The 26,089-nt window shown below is 41.5% G+C and overlaps 1 protein-coding gene across 1 annotated transcript in view; it reads left to right on the plus strand.

Annotated features, from left to right (window-relative positions):
* Positions 1–19,370, plus strand: part of LOC149284382 (extracellular serine/threonine protein kinase FAM20C-like) — a 53,272-nt gene extending 33,902 nt beyond the window's left edge. The window contains exons 7-10 of the mRNA XM_089496799.1: positions 7,674–7,783; positions 8,450–8,531; positions 11,698–11,757; positions 19,145–19,370. Of these exons, the coding sequence (XP_089352925.1) occupies positions 7,674–7,783; positions 8,450–8,531; positions 11,698–11,757; positions 19,145–19,370 (478 nt within the window). The remainder of the gene's footprint in view (positions 1–7,673; positions 7,784–8,449; positions 8,532–11,697; positions 11,758–19,144) is intronic.
* Positions 19,371–26,089: the final 6,719 nt, after the last annotated feature.

Genomic DNA, 26,089 nt, shown 5'->3' on the forward strand with positions numbered 1-26,089 from the left:
ATAATATTTATATATATATCGGCAGCAGGGACTAATATTAATATATATGGGCAGCAGGGGCTAATATATATATATATCAGCAGCAGGATCTAATATTAGGCCCTGAAATCATTTAGTGCAAAAGTTAAGGTATTGTGTTGTTTAAAGGATTTCAAGGATTAGTCGTACTAAATTGTGGCTTCAGGCTTCCCATGTTGAATGATCAAGTATTGTATTGTCTAATAACAAAAGTATCATTCCATAGCACATTACTTTTGGCAATATATATATATATATATATACACACCGGTGTGTATATATATATATATATATATATATATATATATATATATATATATATATATATATATATATATATATATGTTTTTTCAGTGTTATGATTTAATGGTGGAAATTATTAATGCCCCCCCAGTTTGACTGTGGTATCTTGTGTGCCCCCCCTATATATTGTTTCTAGAGTCGCCACTGTTTACACCCTAGCATGCAACAATGTTGCACCCCACTAAAGCTAACCTGACCTCCCAGTGACCTGACCTGGGCCAGCAGTCATATTCCCCCTTTCCTTATATTCCAGGGGCCCCTTGACTGCATAAGCCCAGCTGCTCCTACGGACCGACTCCAACACCTTCACCCACCCACCATAAATAAAGACATGATAAATAAAGACATGACTCACTGGTGTGGGTAAGGGCATTGGCCACAGCTTTATTAACAGTTCTCCCATAAACACATAACATTGCCAACCAATAACAACCCGCCAGCTGCTAGGCCTAAGCCCAGCAGGCGGTTACAAACCACAAGATACCAAGAGTTCTGGCCCAGCGGGTGCCATCAGCCACCCGCTGGACCCGCCTCCCCAAGCCCATTCGGGCACAGCTTCCAGATGCCACCACTTCCATGCTGACCAAAAAGGGGGGGAATCTTCCGCCACCGCAGCCCTGGCCACCGGGCTGCGCCCCCCCCAAAGCCAGAGCCCTTTCAATGCCGTCGTGCAACCCCATATTAAAAATATCCAAGCCAATCGCAGAGAGGTGCACTCCATCTTGGCGCATAACATTAGAGTTGTCACCCTCCAACTCCCTGTGCCGAATTGCAACACCGCCTATCCTAGTGACAAACCTGGAAATGGCAACATTAAGTTTCCTTCTGCAACGTTCTAAAGCCTTAGGGTTGTTGCATTCCTTCCAAACAGGTCTGGATACCACCTCCGACCAAACTAAGATGACATGTTTAAAAACCGCACATAACCTAGCCAGATCTAACTTAATCAGATGAATTAAATCCACTGTCCTAAGCCTACCAATGTCATTGCCCCCGGCGTGAATGACCAGTACAATGGAAGACGGGACCAACCTAGACAGAGCACAACACTCCGGATAAACTTGCTCCCATCTCATACCTCAAAGACCCCTCCATCGAACATGCACTTTTTCTTGAGGAAAACCCAGATTCCTTCCATATACCCTGGCGTCGGCCCGGAGTGCTGCCCAATGAATATAGGAATGTCCCAAAATCCATACAAGTCGAGGAGGGCAACCTAAAACAGAACAGAATTACAATAGATGAGGACGGACATAGATCTTAAAGCGGTCTGATGACCACCTACCAATCCTCTTGTATACAGAATGAGTGTGTTGAAAATTGCTTAAACTCTAACCCACACTGAACCAAACATTTGCGAAAGACACTGGAAAACTGGTATCTTGTAAGTGGAAGGCCATCCAAATGAACCAACAGCGAACCGACCGTTTTTGGTCTAACCTCTAAATACTCAGCGAAGAGCTTGACTGGACACCAAGGTCCACCAATACTCCTAACACTCAACCGAGTACCTCTGGACATCTGGTCAGTCTTAGAACGTCTGATCCATATGTACAGCACATCCCGCCTAATCTGAATGTCAGAGTCCATAAGACCCCCTGAACCAGCAGAGCTAGACGCAACCACTTTTCCTATTCCAAGCGCTCCAAAAAAGGCCAATGAAAAGGCTACTCTAAACAGCAAAGTTTCATAACTGGAGAAACACACTATACCCACTTGTACCAGAACCTTGGTAAGCAATTCCCTAGACACCGGAAGACGCTTGTCAGCAGTCTTACTTCTTTTCCAGCCCTTAACCAGTCTACGAACAACAAAATCTGATGTAACATCCTGCCACCCTAGTGTCCTGAAAAGGAAAGAAATAGCAGCAAGATTACGTTCGACTGTGGACCCTGAAACACCAGACCTTTGAAGCTCAGCTAGATAAACCCAAAGAGCCCACCTCCTGTCTTCCTCACTGTCCACACCTAATTCTCTTTCTGCCACCTGCAGCCAGTACCTCCATATCCGGGAATATGAACGCGCCGATTGCTCTGATGAAGACGCCCGAAGTAATCCTAGGAGTCTTGCAAAGCGAGGCTCCACAAAAATGAGGGGCAAGGTAGACCTGTTGAATTTGCCTCTGGCGCCGCCTCCCTGAAGCGGTCGAGCTGGAAACGAGACAAAGCGTCAGCTATGATACTTTGAACACCCGGGACATGTCTAGCCTTAATCCAAATGTTATATTGTAAGCAACAAAGAATCAAGTGGCGGAACAAAGATAAAACCGGACGAGAACTAGAGGTAGATCGATTAATGACATGAACAACACTCATGTTGTCAGTCCTGAACAACACTCGCCGATTGGATAACTCCTGACCCCAAAGTTCAACCGCTACCAGTATTGGAAAGGGTTCCAAAAAGGCTACGTTTTTACAAATATCTGATCGTAACCAATCCTGAGGCCATTTTTGCGCGCACCACTGACCTCTGAAATAGGCACCCATGCCTATAGACCCGAAAGCATCAGTAAACAACTCTAGCTCCTGATTATAACATTCTTCCCGTTGCCAGCAAGTTTGGCCATTGTACTGTTCAAGAAAGTTACTCCATACTCGGAGATCCTCCCGAATACCTTGCGTAATACGAATAAAATGCCTAGGAGCCCTTATACCAAATGTGGCCAGGGATAGGCGCCTACAAAAGGCCCTTCCCATTGGCATTACCTTACAAGCAAACGTCAAATGCCCTAACAAACATTGAATCTGCTTCAACTGAACTTTTTTAGAACTGCCCACTGACTGTAACAACAACCTAAGTGTCTCCATTTTGGCAACAGGGAGACGAAAAACCCATACCAATGGTATCAATTTCAACACCTAAGAAGGAGATCACAGTCTGAGGACCTTCTGTCTTGTCCTCAGCCAAAGGAATCCCGAAATCCTGGGCTACTGCTTTAAATGTATCTAACAGCAACTGACAATCACCCGACTCTGAAGGGCCTACAAACAAAAAGTCATCTAGATAATGTAACAATGAGGGGCAAGCAGCCCGCCGGGACACAACCCATTCAACAAAGGTAGCAAAAACCTCAAAATAACAACAAGAAATTGAACACCCCATTGGTAAGCACATATGATAAAAGAATTCTCCTTTAAAATGAATACCCAACAAATGAAAGCACTCGGGGTGTATAGGCAATAGTCGAAAAGCGGACTCAATATCCGCTTTTGCTAGAAGACATGAGCTACCCGCTGCCCTAACCAACTGCAGAGCTCTATCAAAAGGCGTATAGTGGACCCTTGAATACGCCTTATCAATACCATCATTCACTGAGGAGCCATTAGGGTAAGATAGATGGTGAATAAGTCTATACTTTCCCACTTCCTTCTTGGGTATTAAAAATCTTTTACTCGTCTATAAAAGGTAATGAAAAAACCTGCTAAATAGATTCTACTATTTGTCCTGAGTTTAAAAATACCCAATGTTTTTATGTTTTTTTGCTTTTTTCTACACATTATGGGGCAATAAGTACAGGTAGCGTTTTGCTATTTCAAAGCCAATTTTTCCAAATCTGGTAATTCTTCCCCCCATGTGCCATTTCAGGTATATTTGAAGCCGGCCAATGCAATTTACCCCATCAAGTCATATATTTTTGAAAACTAGACACCCCAGGGTATTTCAAATGCTAGTATTTTAACTCTTTCCATGCACCATATCTACCACCAGTCTTTGTCAAACTTTGTGGTAGTCATTTTTTTGCATTGGTTTTGTCACACACATTTTACTTCAGGTATGAATTAAAAGGTTCTGGTATATGGCACTAAAACACCCCAATATGTGTTCAGCAACATCTCCTGAGTACAGCGATACCTCACATGAATGATTTTGCCTGGCTGTTTGGGGGCAAAAGGGCCACATTTGGGGCATGCGCATTTTTCAATGTTGAACTTTGGCATTTGGGGATCCACTGCCCATGCCCTATGGTACATCTTTGAGCCGGGCCATTTCAGTGTGCCCAACAAAACCATATATTTTTGAAAACTAGAAACCCCAGGGTATTTTAAATGCTGGTATTTTAACTCTTTGCATGCACACATTTTACCACCAGAATTTTTTCAAAGTTTGCAGTAGTATTCTTTTGTGTGTATTTTTCCCCTACACACCTATGTTATGTATGAATTTACAGCTCTTGATATATGCCGCTGTCACACGACACCCCAATATGTGTTCAGCAACATCTCCTGAGTACAGTGATACCCCACATGCATGGGTTTGTCATTTTTTGGGGGAACTAAAAGGCCACATTTGGTACGTGTGCATTTTTCTAATTGGAAATTAGATGTGTGGCCATCCTTCCCCCTGTGTTAATTGGGACATTGTTGAACCCAGCCAATTCAATTTACCCCATCAAATCATAAATTTTTTTAAGGTAGACACCCCATGGGCATTTAATATGCCAGTATTTTAACTCTTTCCATGCGAGAATTGTTTTAAGCTAATATGCTAACAAAAATATATTTTTATATATATATATTATTTTTTTTTGCCTTTTTTTAAAAAAAAAAAGTAACATTTTTTTTCAACTTGAAGGTTCCCCTGATAGTGACATCAGTGGAAAATTATTTTTACATTTAACTTTTTTTTTTTACAATTTTTTTCTAATTATTATTAATTTTATTTTATTATTTATTTTTACTAATCACACTGTGATTAGAAAGCTGGGCTCCATTGACTTGCATGGTTGAATGCAGTACCTGTATTCAACCTGCAAGTGGAGCCAGAGTTCTCTAGAGGGTCTGGAGACCATCTAGCGAACTTTTTCATCTTTATTGTTTTTTTCCCCCCGAGCGGTCACAGTCCATCCTGGGGTAAGTGTTTGGTGTCGCTGGATGCCTCCTGATCGAGGCATTCCAGCGACACCATTTAAGTTTAGGAGGTGATCGTTGATCGCCTCCTAAACGCTTTTAAAATGGGCGTCCGCCGCCATACAATGTATGGCGGATGTTGACGCCCCGGGGAGGGGCCAGAGATGGCCCCTATTGCCGATCGTGGAGTTGCTGAATGCCTCGAGGTCGAGGCATTACAGCAACGCCGTTTGGGTGCAGAAAGCGAAAGTAGATCGCTTTCTGCACCCGTTTAAAGACGTGCCGGTCCTGGCACGTCAATTGTCGTGACGTGCCCGGACCGGCAATTGTCATCAAGGGGTTAAACATTTGAGTGCTGGTGGTCAGGGAACATTTGTCCTCTTGGGAGATAGATCAATTATGTAGTTTTGCTACAGTTATGTTTAGGGGACAACTATAAAACAGTTTGCACTTTACCTTGGGAAACAAATATGTTTTTTTTTATTAAGAACAAGTTAAAATATTTGTATACAAGGTTTAAGGCAACCAGCGCAACAACACAACACATGATATTCCCCTGTTAGTTCCCCATAAATTCTAAGCCAAATAACAATAAAAATTATTATAAACAACATACTTTCCTTTAAAACCTCCACCCTCTTAGTACATGTATCCAATAGATATTGTTGTACATACACATGTTGTACATACACATAAGTTGCAAACATAGCCCATAAAGGTCATAATATATAATATAGTGAAGAGTAGGCACTTAAAAGGAAAGGATTACGTTTCCTTAATTGCTATTAACGCTAGGTAGAAAATATATATGTCTGCAAGCAAGTCAAGCATTGTACACTGATGCAATTTTTCCAAAATCATGGGTTTTTAATTTTGTCTATTTTTTAAAATATATATTTTTATTAAGGAGATGGGTGTATACAAACTTTTATTTTTACTACTTATTTTTAACAAAAAGTTTGTGCGTTCGCAAGGGTCAAGATAATGAGGGCGAAACGTGCTGAAAATTCGTCATGATTTATAGATTCATTGCCACATGTAGCCATCACCATTACAATCAGTTTTGGCACCATGATAAGACATTTTGGTGATCTTTAAATGGTGGTCTCATTGATGGTTATGGCTGTGATTGATAGGTCCAACAACCTGCGGCCAGTCAGCATTTACAAGCATTTGTCTATCATATCATCTATGATTAGGCTGCATCTGTCAGTGTCTACCTGCTCAGGCTGAGTGCTTTACTGCTACTGCTGCACGTCTTTGACCTTCCTTACTCTGGGGGAAACTTTAAAATATATATAGGCCTAGTATATAGTGATGGGGTTATGCTGCACTACAATCAATGTCTGGCTCAGTGTATGGTGATATGAGTTATGCTGTACAACTGTCAATGTCTGGCTCTAGTTTTTTTTCCAGTTGAGATACAGTTTAAAAATTTGTGCAAAAATATTCTTGCTAGCATTATTTATTTGTAGGTGTCTTTACATTTTAAAGTGGGGGGTACCAGTGCAACAAGCAAGGTACCAAATCAAAAGTAGCAAGGTCAGAGGCATGCCAAAGGTCAAATAACAGGAGAAGAACAGCAAACAGGAGCGCTTGAGGACAAGCCAGGGTTCAGCCACAGGGACTTCAAACAATTGAAGTAAAATGGAGATCAGCAGGAGAGCCTACTGGAACTGGAACAACTTTAAGGTAGCTCAAAAGTTATTTAAAGGGCTACAGAGGACAAATGGAGGCTACCCTGCCTTCCAGCATGCCATCACAATCTCCTGAAGAGTGCCAGAAGATGTAGTGCAGTGTAGCCATACACCAAAGTGCTGCTCATACACAAGCAGCAACCTCCTACAGGGTTAAGTGCATGCGTACCTCTGTAACCCTGACAAGATTATTGGAACTAGAACAGTAACTGTATGTGACACAGAGAGTACTGTAAACCCTTGTAGATATGTATGTAGATAATCAAAGAGTATACATACAATGGTGAGTCTATACTGTAGTTAGTTGCTCTTGGATGCAGTCATTTTTGGTACCTCCTCACTGTAACTTAAAAAATATTATTGTTATCATTTATTGTTTTATATAACCACATCATATTCTGCAGCGCTATACTGTCTGTAAACATGACATAACAAGTAGTTAATAACATAATTCAACTTACGGAAACAAGAGGTAAGGAGGACCATTCATACACACTCACTCTCCATGCAGCTCACACAGTTCTCCCTCCCTGTCTCACATTACCTTTTGCGCACCCGCCTTAGTGTGTCCTTAGCCGACCTTTGAAAGGTCAGTTCAAAGGTCAGCTTGATATACCACATATGAACATTAATACTGAGGATTACTATGTTTTTAATATGAGTGTTAAAAAATTTTTTCATTTTCCTAAAATGATGTTCTATTTTAGTTTGAAATGTTAGCCTGTTTCGTGTAATCATCTAATTTTTTTACTTCTTAATTTCGAATACACCCACTACACACTGTTTTGTTGTTTTGCATATACTGAAGTTGGGAGCTTAATCCAAATTATTGTGACACGATAAAAAAGGCACCTCCTTACGATAAAGGTACCCGGCTCTTGGACCTTATAGATCTTACTATCCTGGACTTTTTTATGGGTAAGCATAAGTTTGTTAATAGATTATTCTAGAATGATCATTTCTTAAGAATGGATTATATGACTCTTTCATTGCTCTGTTATTCCACTTTATACATTTAAGACAATACTTATTGTTTGCCTTATATTTTCAATTTCTGTACTTATTTTTATTTAAATGGGTGAATGCAACCAGTACAGAAACTTTTGATCTGCAGCTAATAACACATGTATATAAACATGAAATGTATGATATTTATTATTTTACTTGAACTTGAACGTGTGATGTACAATCTCTTGGCTTGGAAAGTGACAATTGCATACCGCCCAACTTCTACCCCCCGGCGAATCTGGATGTTGGGGGCAGAGCTAGAGAGGTGGAGTGTTACTCAAACTGGCAGTGTATTGTGTATCCGCACAATTCTGCGCATATGCAGTATGCATTTTCTAGGATACTTGGGAGGCATGCAATTGTGTTTTTGTGAGCTGCCTACTCAGTAGGTGTATACATAGAAACAGGAGGAAGATAAGAACCATTTGGCCCATCTAAACATACCTGTCCAGTAAATCTTAACATGATGATGCCAGTATTATAGTTGTAGACATTGCTGTCCTGCATAATGGAGATCCGTTGCTACACAAGTTTACAAACTACCAGATAATTTAACTGTTACTATTTTTCATGAAGGTAACCAAGATCGCCATCACTATGAGACTTTTGAAAAATTTGGAAACAACACCTTTCTATTACATCTGGACAATGGGAGAGGGTAAGTTGGGGACGTTAATGAGACAGCTAAGTACTCTTAAAGAATAGAGGAAAAACAGGACAAGTAAAATAACATTTTTAGATTGTAGTGTTCATTTGTAATAATTAACTATACAGATACATGAGGGAAATAACATATCAGAGTGTTTATGTTTTGACATACTGTATGTGAGAACATTTAAGAATATTGCCTGACATAGACACAGTAAGAAGATTAGGGAACAAATGTATTTATAAACAATATACACAATAGGGACAGACAAAATGTTTTTGTTCACCCTAAAAGAAAACACAGAATTGAGCCTATTATTTCTCACACAAGCTCTAAAAACTCAAAATTAACACTTGAAAAAGTGTTCAACATCTTAAATTTATTTTGCATTCCTATATTAAAAAGATAAATATGGGGTAATATGCAAATTTCTCATAGGGACCTATTCAATCACAGTATATTGGTGATAATGGCAAACTCTCACGGGTTGCACTGATTCCAAGATGTGAAGTACATTAAATGTAGGTATATGCTATAAAACCTCTAATATTAGTATTGAAGGGGAAAATCAGCTTTTATCACAAATTGAAAAAACTACGCATCTAGGTCAAATTGGGGGATTTTAATTATCAGTACTGAACAAGTACTGGAACAGTAGTTTCAGATGCTGGAACAAGTTAAGCAAAGGGGAGCAAATGTTTAAATCTATGTCATGACAATTAGAGGAGACTAGAAAGGATACCTGTCTAAATCTGGTGATTGTGAACAATATAGAGCTTTTGTAGAATATTCAAGTAAGGCAGCCTTTGGGGAACAGTGACCATAACATGGTGACATTGAAACATTAATTAACAAACACAAACTAGAGTCTCTGCAAAAACATTGAACTTTAGGAAGGCCAACTTCAACAGGATAAAGAACTTTATTGACTAGGTTGAATTTTTTATTTGAAAAAATATTTTACTCATCTTCAAAAGCTAATGAAAAACCTGCTAAATAGATTCTACCATGTGTCTTGAGTTTAGAAATACCCAATGTTTTTTGCTTTTACAAGTAGCATTTTGCTGTTTAAAAATGTCAACATTTTTTCAAATCTGATAATTGTGTGCCTGTGGCCTATTTGGAACATCTTTGATGTCGGCCAATTTAATTTACCCCCATCACACCATGTGTTTTTGAAAACTAGACACCCCAAGATATTTCAAATGCTGGTATTTTAACACTTTCCATGCACTCATTTTGTCAAACTTTGCAGTAGTAACTCATTTTCTAGCTTTCTTTCGCACACATTGTAGTTTAGGTATTAATTTACAGCTACTGGTATATATATATCACTATCAAATAATAACCCAATATGTGATAAGCAACATCTCCTGAGTACAGCAGTATAACCCATGTATAGATTTGTTGGTTTGTTTGGGGCTAAAGGGCCACATTTTGGAGGTGCGTTTTTTTCTTTTCATTTTGACATCTGGTCTGCACCCATGTCCTATTTGGGACATCTTTGAACCTGGCCAATTAAATTTACCTCATCAAACCATACATTTTTTTAAACTAGACACCCCATGAGTATTTCAGATGCCAGGATTTTTGGGAAGATACAATACTAATTTTAGGACATAAAAATAAACTTTTTTTATGTTTTGTTGGAATTGGATGGTTCCCCTGATGGTGACATCACTGCATAATTATTTTTAAATATTACCATATTTTTATTGTGATTAGTAAAATAAAATAAAATAAAAAAATAATAAAAATAATCCCTCGCTAAATATAAATATATATATATATATATATACAAAAAAGGTTTTTTTATGAGTAAGTCCTACAATTAGTGCTATATCTCCACAAAACTTGTCGCATGGAAGGAGTTAAAATATTGGCATTTTAAATGCCCATGGGGTGCCTAGTTTTGAAAAAATGTATGATTTGATGGGGTAAATCGAATTGGCCTGCTTCAAAGATGTCCCAAATATGACATGGGCACAGACTGACACGACGTCCAAATGCCAAGAAATGCACACCTCACAAAGGTGGCCTTTTACCTCCCAAATTACCCAACAAACCCATTCATGGGGGTATCCCTGTACACAGGAGATGTTACTGAACACATATTGGGGTGTTTGACAGTGACATATACCAGGAGCGGTAAATTCACACCTGAAGTACAATGTGCATGAAAAAAAATACAAACAAAAAAGTTACCATAAAGTTTGACAAAGGCTGATGGTAGAATTAGTGCATGGAAAGGGTTAAAATACCAGCATTTAAAATACCCTGGGGTGTCAAGTTTTCAAAAATATATGGTATGATGGGGTAAATCACATTGGCCGGCTTCAAAGATACCCGAAATAGCACATGGGTTAGAATTACCAGATTTCCAGAAAAAAAAGGTTTCGAAATAGCAAAACGCTACCTGTAATTATTGCCCAATAACTTGCAGAAAAAAGCAAAAAAAAAAACAAAGATAAAAACATTGAGTATTTCAACTCAGGCTGAATAGTAGAATCTGTATAGCAGGTTTTTTCATTTGTTTTTGAAGATGAGTAAAAGGCTTTTCAAATAAAAGTGAGATAAAGTCATAAAAATAGAGCTATCTGCTTGTCCTAAAAAAAAACAACAATATATAAGGTGTGTGGGTGCACAAAATGAGAAAGAAGAAAATTACAGCTAAACAGCAACACTGAAATCTGTTAAAAGAGCCTTTGTCCCAAAGTGTACTATGAAAAAGTCTTGTCATTAAGGGGTTAAATAGGGTTATGTTAGGGAAACATGAATGAAATGGACTTGTGAATAAATTGTAGACAATAAACTTAGCAACAGTGTTCAATTTCAATTATCTTTTGCAAGGGCCAGTTAAATATTGTCATGTATAAAAAAAGGTATTGACTCAGGGGAGGATTTTTTCTCCCTTTTGAGGCACAATTGGAAATGACTTAATTGTGATTTTTTTTTTTTGCCTTCTTCTGGATCAACAGCAAAGTTATTATTTTGATACTAACACCACATGTCAGAAACACATTTAGGAAACAACAATGTTTAGGTTAAATTTAAGAGGGAGAAGAAAATTAAATGGGAAAATTAAGGCATTTATAGATAATCAAGGAGTAAAAAATAAAGATATCAGTAAAATATTTTTTTAAGACAGACACATGTCATTTACTTTTATTTCTAGGTTTGGACGTCACTCATATGATGACCTTTCAATTCTTGCTCCACTCCAGCAGTGCTGTAGGTCAGTGTCACAAAAGGATGTGCTCTGCTATGGGCAGAAGATTTACCTTGGTATTGTGAGATCTATTCCTGTGATACTTTGGCAAATTGATTGCAATGGTAATGTTTGGGTAGTTGCCAAAAGACTCATCGAGTTTAACGTTTTCAAGAATAAATGTTTGCTGAACCAGAAAAATGCTCTGGCCTCTTACCTAAATTAAAACACACACCCCTGTTCCATGTTTGAAAAAAATCCAAGAGCTAATTATAAAGAGCTTATGTGGCCCCAACCTTGAATCCCTTTAAGATTTAAATCATGTGGGTGCAAGGGAGACCTTAAAAAGGCTATAAAGTATTGTAGCCCACCCATAACTAATGCATATTGTTTTGTTTAAAAATACAATTTTTAAATTTGTCTTTTCTTTAATTGAGTTTTAGGTAGCATTTACACACTGATATGCAGCTCATGTAGGGAAATATATATTGGACAGTATAGAATTCTTCACCACTCCATAACTCTTATATGAATTAAGCTTTAACATGTCATATTCATAGTTGTAATATTATCATTACTTTATTTTTTTAATGGTTATGTACCCTGTTCCCCTAACCCTCTGGTTTCCTAGGATGGGACAAGGATGACCAAAGATAGCAACAAACCTTTTGAGTCTATGAGTGCTCATTTCTTAGCCACATGATTACATTCCCTGCCAAAAATTGACTTGAGAACAGGGGTGACTCTAGGAACAATATATAGGGGGGCACATAAGATACCACAGTCAAAACTGGGAGGGTACTAATAAGTTCCACCACTAAATCATGCCACTGAAAAAACGAAATAATATATATACATAAGATGCCAAAATACCAGAGTATTGTAGTAGGCAATGATATATTTTTATTGGATTAACATAATACTTCAAAGACAAGCTTTTAAAAGTTTTCCTGTCTTCCTCTGTTTCAGACCTGAAAAGGAGAGGAAAGCTTTTCTTCATAGTTTACAAATAAGTGCAGAGACAGGCACTCGCACAGCCTGGTTGTTGTGAGCAGAGCCATAGCAGTCACTTCAGACCTCTGCTTTAGTGGCAAAAGGGGGGGCAAATAATAATCTTGGGGGGGGCAATTGCACCCCCTTGCCCCATGTAGTGATGCTTATGCCTGGGAAAATATAGCATGATGAACCCTTTCAACATCAAGGCATATACTTCAGTTTTGAGGGCCAAGATAGAGGTCCTCTCTTCATATGTATATACTATATATATATATATATATATATAGTGGGGCAAAAAAGTATTTAGTCAGCCACCAACTGTGCAAGTTCTCCCACATAAAAAGATGAGAGAGGCCTGTAATTTTCACCATAGGTACACTACAAACTATGAGAGACAGAATGGGGGGAAAGAATACAGGAAATCACATTGTAGGATTTCTAATGAATTCATTGGTAAATTCCTCCGTAAAATAAGTATTTGGTCACCTACAAACAAGCAAGATATCTGTCTCTCACAGACCTGTAACATCTTCTTTAAGAGTCTCCTCTGTCCTCCACTCGTTACCTGTATTAATGGCACCTGTTTGAACTTGTTATCAGTATAAAAGACATCTGTCCACAACCTCAAACAGTCACACTCCAAACCCCACTATGGCCAAGACCAAAGAGCTGTCGAAGGACACCAGAAACAAAATTGTAGACCTGCACCAGGCTGGGAAGACTGAATCTGCAATAGGCAAGCAGCTTGGTGTGAAGAAATCAACTGTGAGAGCAATTATTCGAAAATGGAAGACATACAGGACCACTGAAGATCTCCCTCGATCTGGGGCTCCACGCAAGATCTCACCCTGTGGTGTCAAAATGATCACAAGAACGGTGAGCAAAAATCCCAGAACCACACGGGGGGACCTAGTGAATGACCTGCAGAGAGCTGGGACCAAAGTAACAAAGGCTACCATCATTAACACACTACGCCGCCAGGGACTCAAATCATGCAGTGCCAGACGTGTCCCCCTGCTTAAGCCAGTACATGTCCGGGCCCGTCTGAAGTTTGCTAGAGAGCATTTGGATGATTCAGAAGAGGATTGGGCAAATGTCATATGGTCAGATGAAACCAAGGTAGAACTTTTTGGTAGAAACTCAACTCGTCGAGTTTGGAGGAGAAAGAACCAGGACGACTAATCCGTGTAAAGGAAAGAATGAATAGGGCCATGTATCGTGAGATTTTGAGTGAAAACCTCCTTCCATCAGCAAGGGCATTGAAGATGAAACATGGCTGGGTCTTTCAGCATGACAATGATCCCAAACACACCGCCCGGGCAACGAAGGTCCTGGAGTGGCCTAGCCAGTCTCCAGATCTCAACCCCATAGAAAACCTTTGGAGGGAGTTGAAAGTCCATGTTGCCCAGCAACAGCCCCAAAACATCACTGCTCTAGAGGAGATCTGCATGGTGGAATGGTCCAAAATACCAGCAACAGTGTGTGAAAACCTTGTGAAGACTTACAGTAAACGTTTGACCTCTGTCATTGCCAACAAAGGGTATATAACAAAGTATTGATATGAACTTTTGTTACTGGCCAAATACTTATTTTCCACCATAATTTACAAATAAATTCTTTAAAAATCAGACAATGTGATTTATGGATGTTGTTGTCTCATTCTGTCTCTCATAGTTGAAGTGTACCTATGGTAAAAATTACAGGCCTCTCTCATCTTTGTAGGTGGGAGAACTTGCACAATTGGTGGCTTTTTTGCCCCACTGTATATATACACACACGGGACGCTCAAAAAGTTTCTACACTTTTATATATTTATTTTATATTAAAAAAGGTGTAGAAACTTTTCAAACATTATATATATATATATATATATATATATATATATATATATATTTACATATATACACACACTATATGGACAGAAGTATTGGCACACCTGACACACCAACAGGGACTTATGACATCACATTCTAAATACATTAATGTAGGGGTTTTTTGCAGCTATAACAGCCTCCATTCTTCTGGAAGGCCTTTCCCTTCAGCATAACTAGTCATTTTGGACAGTGCTATGCTTCCAACATTTTGAGGAAGGGCCTTTTCTATTTCAGCATGACTGTGGCCCGCTGCACAAAGCAGGGTCCATAAAGACATGGTGGAATGACTTTGGTGTGGAATAACTTGACTGGCTGCACAGAGCCCTGACCTCAACCCCATCGAACACATTTTGGATGAACTGGAACGGAGATGGCAATCCAGGGCTTCATGTCTGACATCAGTGCCTGCATGGATACATACTTTTTTGTGTGTGAGCATGCATGTGTACGTGCGTATGTGTATGACCATGGTTGTGTATTTCTGTGTGTTTGTGTGTGTGAGCATGCATGTGTATTTGTGTGAGCATGGATGTGTAATTGTGTAAGTGGGGTGAGAGGGAGTGTGTTAGTGAGTATGAGTAAGTGTGTGTAAATTGTGTGTTTTCATATGTTGTATGTTGGAAGGGGGAGCAAAGAATGCACAGACCAGTTGAGTGGGGGCAATAATGGCACAGACTAGCTGTTGAAGTTGGGGGGCCCAGGGCAATTTTTCACACCAGGGCCCCATGGTTTCTAGTTACGTCCCTGCCCAGAAGAGTGGAAGCTGTTATGGTTGCAAAAGGGGGACCAACTACATATTAATGTCTATGTATTTAGATTATGATGTCGTAAAAGTCCCTCTTGGTGTAATGGTCAGGTGTCAAAAATACTTTTGTCCATATAGTGTATATACATATACACACACACAAAAACTGTGCATCATATGACACAATATCTCATGAATGCATCATTTTTTTCACATTTTCTTAATATTTTACTTTAATGACAAAATACATGACTCCACTAAGTTAAACTCAATGAAATATATTGGTAAACAAAATATGCTGAAGTGACACAACATGTGGTGAACTGCCATTCTTTAACCAACAGCATAAATACCGTATTTGCTCGGTTATAAAACAAGGTTGTTATCAGAGCAAATGAAAATACCCCTCGTCTTATATTCAAGGTCGTCTTATAATCAGACCTCAAATAGAGGTCTGACTACAAGACTAAGATCCAAATCCCCCGCAGCACTGCAGGGGACTTGGATCCTCCTCTCTGGCAGCCTCTGCTGCTGCCGGCACTTCCTCTGGGGGCTCCTATGACAGAGCGCCGGCATTACCATAGAAGCCCCAGCAGAAGTGCCCTTGTCTGCGTGCATCTGCCTGGCAGCCGGTGAACATCTGTGGGATGCATGCAGACATCCTCCGCTGCTGCTGGCACTTCTGCCGGGGTTCTATGACGGAGCTCAGGTGCACCTTTCGGTGCTCAGTCATAGAAGCCCCAACGAAACTAACAGGCAGCAGAGGTTGTCTACGTGTATTGCGCAGATGTCCACCGGCTTCCCCCACTAGACACCAGAGTGGCGCAGAGTGGCATATAGGGGGTTAAAAGGCAATACTGTAGGCAGAATGGCATATAGGGGGCTAAAAGGCATTTCTGTAGGAAAAGTGGCACATAGGGCGTCAAAAGGCATTTTTGTAGGCAGAGTGGCATATAGGGGGTATAAGGCATATCGGGGGGGGCAGAGGGGCATATAGGGGGTTATAAGGCTGTCCTGGGGCAGAGTGACATATCAGGGAGGCAGAATGGCATATAAGGGGGTATAAGGCATATCTGGGGGCAGAGCAGCAGGTCTGGGGGCAGATGTGAATAACTGGGGGGCAGAGCGGCAAATACAAGGAAATAAAAACAAAAAAATCATTTTTCTCAGTCATAGTTTTTATTATTCACTTACATGTGAATGAATATTTACTAGTAAAACATTTTTCCTATAGGGTAGTCTTATATTGAGGCTTTTTATTTTTTCCTAAATTAATATTAAAATTTTTGGGAGTCGTCTTATAATCGAGCAAATATGGTAATTACAGAAATACTTGGCATGTTCTGGTGTGTTAAATTAAGTAGATGTAGGAAATTTTTCCATGTAAAAATAAAATCAATTTATGATCTCTTAGCTCACACCAGAGAAATTAGACACAAAGGGCTTTCTATATCTTATCTAATCTCTATAAGACAGACTTGGTTGAATGCGTATGTGATCGCATTGTTTTCAAACGGAACAGCTCAGTAACAGCTTTAAAGTATTTTTATATGTAAGTTAATTACAAAACGCCCACATGAATATACAGTAAATGATTGATAATGGTAACCAGTCTCCTAGAGGCAATTTTATGGGCATTATACTGCGATTGGCCCTTTAAGCTAAAAAAAAAACATGATTGTGAGTACATTATTGCAAAATGTCAGGTATGGGCATAGGAACTCCTAAAAATCTGGGGGGGGGGACAGCATTTTCCCCCATCAGATCCCCACTTCCTCCCCATCTCTTTTATTGCAAAAATGTACAATAATATATAACTTGAAACACTGGTAAAAATAATGTACATTTAATACATTAAATATAGGGAAAAAAACAGCTAATCTTTGTAACAAAATTTTTTTTTTAAATATTGAAAAATTGGACCCTAGGCAAGCATTTCCTTTGGCCGCGCTCCATGCTCCCTAGCATGCAATCACTCCCTCTGCTCCCACACCAAAAAAAATATACGTGCCACACTGACCGTAGATTAGGGGAAGAGTCAGTGCAGTCTTCCCTCCTTCTGACTACTCCGTAACATTAAATCCAAAACTGAGAAGCAGAGGCTCAGCACTGAAATGGTAAGGTGAGTTTATTTCACACCGACACACAGGTCTTTCACGTTGCCTGTGTGAAATAAACTCACCTTACCATTTGAGTGCTGAGCCTCTGCTTCTCTATTTTGGATTTATTGAAGGACTTGGTGGTATCCTGGCTCGTGCACCATCTCACAACTGAGTGACATTGAGAGGTCCTCACCCCCCCTAATCATCCCCTGAGTCCCTTTGTCCCTCATTTGCTAAGCCACACCTCTCTTTTACTTACTCCCTGTAGTTCAGGTATAGATCAAATAAACAACACATGGAAACAGCACATGCATGTATAGATTAACCGAATAAGACATACAAACCCTATATTTGCAGGTATATATAAATAATGTATGGAAACATAGCATAGCAGATCAACAGAATAACACATAAACCCAGCTTTGCAGGTATAAATCAACTGGAATTCACATATAAACTCAGCATTAAAGATAGAAACCCCCTAAATTACAGACATAGATCACAGGTTGCACACCCCAAAGGCCAGCCCTGGCATCCACACTCCCCACATAGAACCTGACCAGCACTCAGATTACACAAACAAATTACAGTTACTTTTGTTACTTTTATCCTCCCTTCTCACACTATGTACCCTTCTCTCCCTTCTCACACTATGTACCCCCTCTCCCCCTTCTCACACTATCTACCCCCTCCCTATCCCCCCTTCTCACACTATCTACCCCTCCCTACCCCCTTCTTAAACTATCTACCCTCTCCCTACCCCCTTCTCACTAGTTACCCTCTCCCTACACCCCCTTCTCACTAGCTACCCTATCCCTACCCCACTTTGTAGGTCACTTACCGTGCAGTCCTGTGGTGGGAGCGCGAGGCCTCTGTCTTGCTGCTCTGCCGCGATATACACAGCTTCACTGCTGAGTGCCGGCATATGACATCATTTGCCGGCGCTTAGCGTGAAGCGCCGGCACCGAGACAGACGCCTCATGCTCCCACCACTGCAGTCGGGTGGCAGCAGGGAGCACAGGAGACAGAAGTACGCCGAGCGGTTGCTGAAAATGACCGCTCGGCACCCCTCTCTCCTTCTGCGGCGTTTCTATTGGGGGGTTCCCACGGCCCTGGGGGGACGCTTCCCTCACAGCGTCTCTTCTCCTGCTCTGCCCAGGAACAATGGCGGAGTCACGGGAAGTGACGTCACACCACGTGACTCCGCCTTGTTCCTGGGCGGCGCAAGATAGGAGACACTGTAATGGAGCAGCGAGAAGGCCGCCTTGCGGGACTGCGCGGGATTCCCGGGACCCGCAGCTACTGTGCCTGACCGCCCACTCCCGCCCGCAGCCCCAGCAAGACTGCCCACGCCCGCAAGTTTTTTGGCTCCCAATGCAGTCCTCTAGTACCACACGCTTTATTATCTAGTTACTAATGTATCTAGGTTTACACAAGCATGTCACAAAGGCAGACCAATAACTGTTAGAGTGTAAAATATTTCAAGTTGCTGTCTTTTTGTTACAATTACTCATCTGTTACCCTTCTTGTTTTCATGCATATGAGTATCGGCTATATTAAATTACTTATTTATTATTTAGCTTATTTATTTTATTTAGCCATGTTTTACTAATTAATTCTTTATAGACAGGTATTACTTCTAAAATCACTAGAACAATTGTAAACCAGCTGTAATATTTTTTTTTCTTTTGTATCAGAATTAAGAAGTCCACCATGCAGCGACTGCAGCTTTTGGCAACTGAGCCTTACCGTTTAAGTGATGTCATGCGGGAATCTCTCTCTTCAGACCCACTGACACCTATCTTGACAGAGCCTCATCTTGCTGCCCTTGACCGCAGACTTGGCATAACCCTTGGCATTATAAAACAATGCCTCAGGAAGGAAGGATACCAAAGGGTCATGCATGATGATTGGACTAGCTAGGCAACAGGGAATGACACACTTAACTCATGGGATCCACCAAGGATTAGTGTTGCTAGAGTTAGCCTAAGAAAACTGTAAACTGTTACAGAGGCTGCCTGGAGTACTTAGAAAGACAGTATTCCTGTTTAGCTTAATTGAATTCATTGTTATTGGCCCTAATCACAAATCTGAAATTCAAGGGAAGATTATGTTTTCATTTGATATAGAAACAAGCCCAGTTGAGAAAAAAATGCAATTGAAATGAAATTGCATTGGGGACTACAATTCCTTTATATGAATGAATATGTGTTTATGTCTATACTTATTAATAATTCTTGCCCTAAGTTAAATGTGGAAAAATTGTAGGGAAAAGCTTGCAATACTATAAATAATTGCACAAGTTCATATTATATTTATTATTAATGGCAAATTAGGGAGGGATGGGGTTCATGTTTAGCAAAGAGAAAGGAAAGTACAATTGCAATAATATGTGATCACATTTTAATTAGCTGAAAAGAAAACAATGTGTACAAGCATAAAAGCCACATCTTCTTAAACTAAAATATATATTTTTTTAAAAACTATTACTTTTTGTGTCTGATTCTATTTCATAAAATATCTCAATATGTATTCAGTAGCTTGGAGGAAAGAAGAGACAGAGGAGCTATTATAGAAGCATTTGAATACCAAAGTCTTCACAGTGTGCCAGATGGTACTGAGGTAGCTAGCAGAACACATGACTAGCAAAATCCTGGAAGAGCAATTAGTATTTTCACTTCTCATCATAGTGTGCAACAAACAGTTCTCTGCCATTATGCTACAGTGATGTTGATGAACTATGGCAAAGGTGGTTCTGCCACTTCAAAGATCTCTGGTCAAACCTCACCTAGAGTATCGTGTACAGATTTGGTCTCCAGAAGGATCTCGACATATTGGAGAGAACTCAGTGGAGGTCTCCTAAGATGGTAAATGGTTTGTGTGGTGTTGTGCTTGCTGCCTGCTTGGATGGCTTCCATACAAGCATGATGTCATCAACTGGGTGGAGCTGGCACATAAAAAGACGATTGACAGTTGTTTTTCTTTGTAACAGTTAGTACCCCTTTTCACTATGTACCCCCTCTCACTATCTAACCCCCCTCTGCCCCTTCTCACTGCACCCCCCTCCCTCACCCTACTTACCTTGTTGCCGGAGCAAGCAGCAACTGCGGCCGGGCCCGCGGCAGGACCGGACTAACTGGGCCTATGCGGCCTCTAAGGCCGCATTAACGCAGGGGAAAAGGGGCACCTGCCCCTTAAGCCCACCGCAACTGCGACCGGGTCCGCCACTCTAAAGGGCCGGGAAGCCCCCACCAGGGCCGGCCTTAGGGGTCTGCGGCTGCACAGGGTGTAAATTAAAACATCGGGGGGGGGGGTTAACTTTATTTAACATCCTCCATGTTAAATAAAGTTAACAAAAACTTTATTTAACATGGAGGATGTTAAATAAAGTAAAAAAAAAAAAAAACCCGTAAGGCCGGCCCTGGTGGGGGCTTCCCGACCCCTTAGAGTGGCCTGCGTTAATGCGGCCGTAGAGGCCGCATAGGCCCAGTCAGTTCGGTCCTGACTGGGCCTATTTTAAGGTAGGGGCCTGGAGCTGCAGCTCCATCAGCCCCTAAGTCAATCCGGCCCGGCACACCGGGCAAACGCCCGGTTTGCCCGATGGCCAGTCCAGGCCTGGTTAGCAGACACTATAATAAAAGCATCAGTTACATATTGAAATGGTCATTGCATTATTAGGTTATTAAGGACATAACAGTTCGCAGGATAAAAATGATCAGGAAAGGGATATCAATATGCATTAGATGTGAAGCATTTAAATACATAAAGGGATTTAACAAAGTACATGAGATAAGTTTAGGAGAAAAAAATGTTTGAACAAGAGGTCGTAATCTAAAACTAGAGGGTCAGGTTAGATGTGATGTAAGGAAATGTTACTTTACTGAGAGGGTAGTAGATAAATGGTACAGCCTCCAGCAAAAGCGATAGAGGCTAATGCAGTGAGGGAATTTTAACATGCATAGGAAAGGTATAAACCTAACCCTTATCTAAGACAAGACCAAGGACTAAGGTCTGAGTGCTTACATCAGGAAAGACGGGCAGACTAGATGGACCGAATGGTTCTTATCTTCCATTAAATTCTTCTATGTTTCTATGTTAATTAGAATTTTAATATTTTATTCTTCCTCTGCTTATTTTATTGGGGGATATCTTATATGTCTTCTGCATGCTCTATGTAGAGTTGCACTCAGAAAAAAAAACACACAAAATGAGAATAACTATTAGCTATGTTAAAATATAATAGTACTTTATTCACACCAAATGACTAAAACATCCAAACAAAAAAGAGATTTACTTTAAATAAAGCAACCACATGTGGCAGAAGAGCGGAAACAGCCTATGAGACCCCCAATGTTTTGACTACAAAGTCTTTTTCAAGGGTGATCTATCTGCAGCAGTGTTAGAAGTGTTTATATAGTTTAAAATGAGCATTCCTGCAGCTGTATTTGATTTGATGCACATACTAACCCATAATATGGTGATACAGTGGTCTCCACATTTTACTTCAACAGAGAAACAGCAAAGGTATACAGTTTGTCTACAATCAACATGCAAGACAATGCTGCAATGTGTGTAGAGGAATTGAAAACAGTAAACATTTTAGAGAATACCTGATATATGTAATAAATATGAGAAAAATAAACATACAAATAATACAGCAAAAACAGAATATACATAATTATATGTTAATGCATCACGTCAAGTTATAGCATTTATACAACATAAGCTTCAAATGTTTGTTACTAATTATGTATGGTTGTATAGCCTTAGACTCAGATATTTTCCATAATTGGGTATAGTGAGACATCCACCATAATTACAGGTCCATGAGACAAAATCCCATGAAAGACAGCAGGTAGATTACAAAAAATATACTGTAAAAATAGGTGTCCCTAGCAGGGGCGTACCTAGAGTATTTGGCACCCGGGGCAGATCCTGTATGTGGCACCCCCCACAAAAAAAAATAGAAATCTATAAATTATTAACTTAACTTAAATAATATACCTAAGTTTAAATAAATAACATTTTATGAACAAATATGGTACAGCATCACTCCTATCACTATATACTGAGCCAGACATTGATGGTTGTACAGCGTAACTCCCATTACTATGCACTGAGCAAGACATTGATGGTAGTGTAGCAAAACTCCTATCACTATACACTAAGACAGACATTGACGTGGTTGGCCTCTACCCCTAAAACAGCCTGTGTGTGACACTTCTGCCCCTAAAACAGCCTGCCTGTTCCAACTCTGCCCCTTTAGAAGTCTACCTGTTCCAACTCTGCGACTTTAGCAACCTGCTGTGCCATCTCTGCCCCCCCTTAACAGCCTGCCTGTCCCACCTCTGCCCCCCCCTTATCACAGACTGGGTCCAAACAGATGACTGAAAGGACCCAGCGCGCCCAAAGATTGTGTGCAGGAGTCACAGTGCAGTAGTGGAGTTAGACAGGGCCTGGTTGCAGGGCGACCACACTCACCCAGGTGTTGGGGACCTAGGGTTGTGCAGCCAAACACCAGCGCCCTGATATAGCAGCGGATGAAGTCCAGAATGAAACGAAGTGATATCCTGCAGGCACCCTGGAGCAGGCATGAAACATATCACTGGAATCACGTGCAGGATGCTGCAGGCTGGGAGTATGGAAGCTAAGCAAAGGATATAGCAGAAACATAACAAGCAAGGGACAGAGAGACCAGGCACGAAACATAACCAGACAAGATATACATGTTACAGGGCACTACAGTGAACCAGACAAGGAATAAACATTACTAGACAAGATATACATGATACAGGACACAACAAAGGACAGGGAACAAGGCAAGGAACACAGGGAAAGGAGTGAGGAGCCGGAATCCTCGGACACTTCTCCTTTAAGCAAGGATAGGCCATATTGACTAGGACAAAGGGAGAGGAGAGAGGAACCAGAATCCTCAAATGATACAAGGAAGAAGAGCAAAGGTACATAAGAGACAAACAAACATGAATACAGAAACTAGCCTAAGACTGTTTGATAACAACTGGAGATTCCGTCACATGATATGGCCATTGTATGCTTAGCCCACCACTACGCCAAAGTACTCCAATGACGGTGGGTCCTAACGCTAATCCCTGCTGACAGTGGTACGAAACAAACAAAACATGTAAACCAAACACATAGCACTGAGACATACCTTTAGACTGAAGACTGAGACAAACAGAACACACGGGTGGGGCACACCTTATAAAGGAAACAGAGTTGACGCAAAGAGCTGAAGCAGAAGCAAGGAATGGAAGATCAGAACAGAGCAAAAGGAAATCCAGGAATGGATCGAAGCAAAACAGGGAAACTGAAACAAGACAGATATGCAGCTCCGCAGCCTGGGCAGAACGTGACAGTATCCCCCTCCGAATGAGCGGCCTCCGGACGCGAACAGAAACAGCAATAGAAGGAAGGCCCGCTCTGACGGGAGAACTGAAGAAACAAGTCAACCCAGGAACCAGCATACGGAGTCTGAAAAACTTAGGAGTCCTTCGATGACCAGCACTGCCGCTTAGCAGAGCCATCTCCTCCAAAACAGGAATCAGAATATCTCAACAGGAATGAGGAAGTTGTCTCTAGCAGACTTTTAGGTCCAGACGAAGGCAAGGCAAATAAGCCCACTTGACAGGGCCAACACGACAGGTAACCCACTTGCTGGGCAGACACGACAGGTAACCCACTTGCTGGGCAGACATGACAGGTAACCCACTTGCTGGGCAGACACGACAGGTAACCCACTTGCTGGGCAGACGACAGGTTGCCCACTTGCAGAGCACTCAACCAGGGTAGCCCGGATGCAGGCACTCATACTGGGAGTCCACTAGTGGGGCTGGCCGCAACTCAGGAAACCCCTTTTCAGGGTACACGGCAGGAAAGCCCCCTTGGTGGGGCGCACTCGACAGGAAAGCCCCCTTGGTGGGGCGCACTCGACAGGAAAGCCCCCTTGGTGGGGCGCACTCGACAGGAAAGCCCCCTTGGTGGGGGCGCACTCGACAGGAAAGCCCCCTTGGTGGGGGCGCACTCGACAGGAAAGCCCCCTTGGTGGGGCGCACTCGACAGGAAAGCCCCCTTGGTGGGGCGCACTCGACAGGAAACCCCTTTGGTGGGGCGCACTCGACAGGAAACCCCTTTGGTGGGGCGCACACGACAGGAAACCCCTTTGGTGGGGTGCACACGACAGGAAACCCCTTTGGAGGGGTGCACACGACAGGAAACCCCTTTGGAGGGGTGCACACGACAGATAGCCCTCTGGCCAGGCTGGAATGCTGCAGACTCCACTCCGCGAACTCCTGGCCGTCCACCTGCGGCCATATGTCACGGACTGGGTCCAAACAGATGACTGAAAGGACCCAGCGTGCCAGAAGATTGTATGCAGGAGTCACAGTGCAGTACTGGAGATGGACAGGGCCTGGTTGCAGGGCGACAACACTCACCCATGTGTTGTGCACCTAGGGTTGTGCAGCCAAACACCAGCGCCCTGATATAGCAGCGGATGAAGTCCAGAATGAAACAAAGTGATATCCTGCAGGCACCCTGGAGCAGGCATGAAACATATCACTGGAATCATGTGCAGGATGCTGCAGGCTGGGAGTATGGAAGCTAAGCAAAGGATATAGCAGAAACATAACAAGCAACGGACAGAGAGACCAGGCACGAAACATAACCAGACAAGATATACATGTTACAGGGCACAACAAAGGACAGGGAACAAGGCAAGGAACACAGGGGAAGGAGTGAGGAGCCGGAATCCTCGGACGCTTCTCCTTTAAGCAAGGATAGGCCATATTGACTAGGACAAAGGAAGAGGAGAGAGGAACCAGAATCCTCAAATGATACAAGGAAGAAGAGCAAAGGTACATAAGAGACAAACAAACATGAATACAGAAACTAGCCTAAGACTGTTTGATAACAATTGGAGATTCCATCACATGATATGGCCATTGTATGCTTAGCCCACCACTACGCCAAAGTACTCCAATGACGGTGGGTCCTAACGCTAATCCCTGCGGACAGTGGTACGAAACAAACAAAATATGTAAACCAAACACATAGCACTGAGACATACCTTTAGACTGAAGACTGAGACAAACAGAACACACGGGTGGGGCACACCTTATAAAGGAAACAGAGTTGAAGCAAAGAGCTGAAGCAGAAGCAAGGAATGGAAGATCAGAACAGAGCAAAAGGAAATCCAGGAATGGATCAAAGCAAAACAGGGAAACTGAAACAAGACAGATATGCAGCTCCGCAGCCTGGGCAGAACGTGACACCCCTAAACAGCCTGCCTATCCCATTTTTGCCCCTAAACTCTCACTCACTCATTCATTTACCCATTAGCTCTCTCTTACCCCTCTTGCAGATTTTACTGATCTGGGGGCCGTCCGCGCAGACGTCTATGTGGCTCGACGGGCACCTAACGTAGGCCAGCAGCTAACCACTGTAGCGCCGAACCCTGTATGAGGAAACTCTCTTTTCAGGCTCAGAGCTCCTGTATCTGTGTGCCTATTCTTTCAATACCCAAGAATCACAATTATGAAGCAGTATGTTTCATCTCTAGAAAATATCTGGCAATCCCTGAGGGTATTTTTCCAGGAATCACAGACTGATGTTCTCTATCCCGG

The sequence above is a fragment of the Sceloporus occidentalis genome, unplaced genomic scaffold, assembly GCF_023333645.1.
Source record: "Sceloporus occidentalis isolate IW3139 unplaced genomic scaffold, rSceOcc1.0.p SCAF_94, whole genome shotgun sequence".
Lineage (NCBI taxonomy): Eukaryota > Metazoa > Chordata > Lepidosauria > Squamata > Phrynosomatidae > Sceloporus > Sceloporus occidentalis.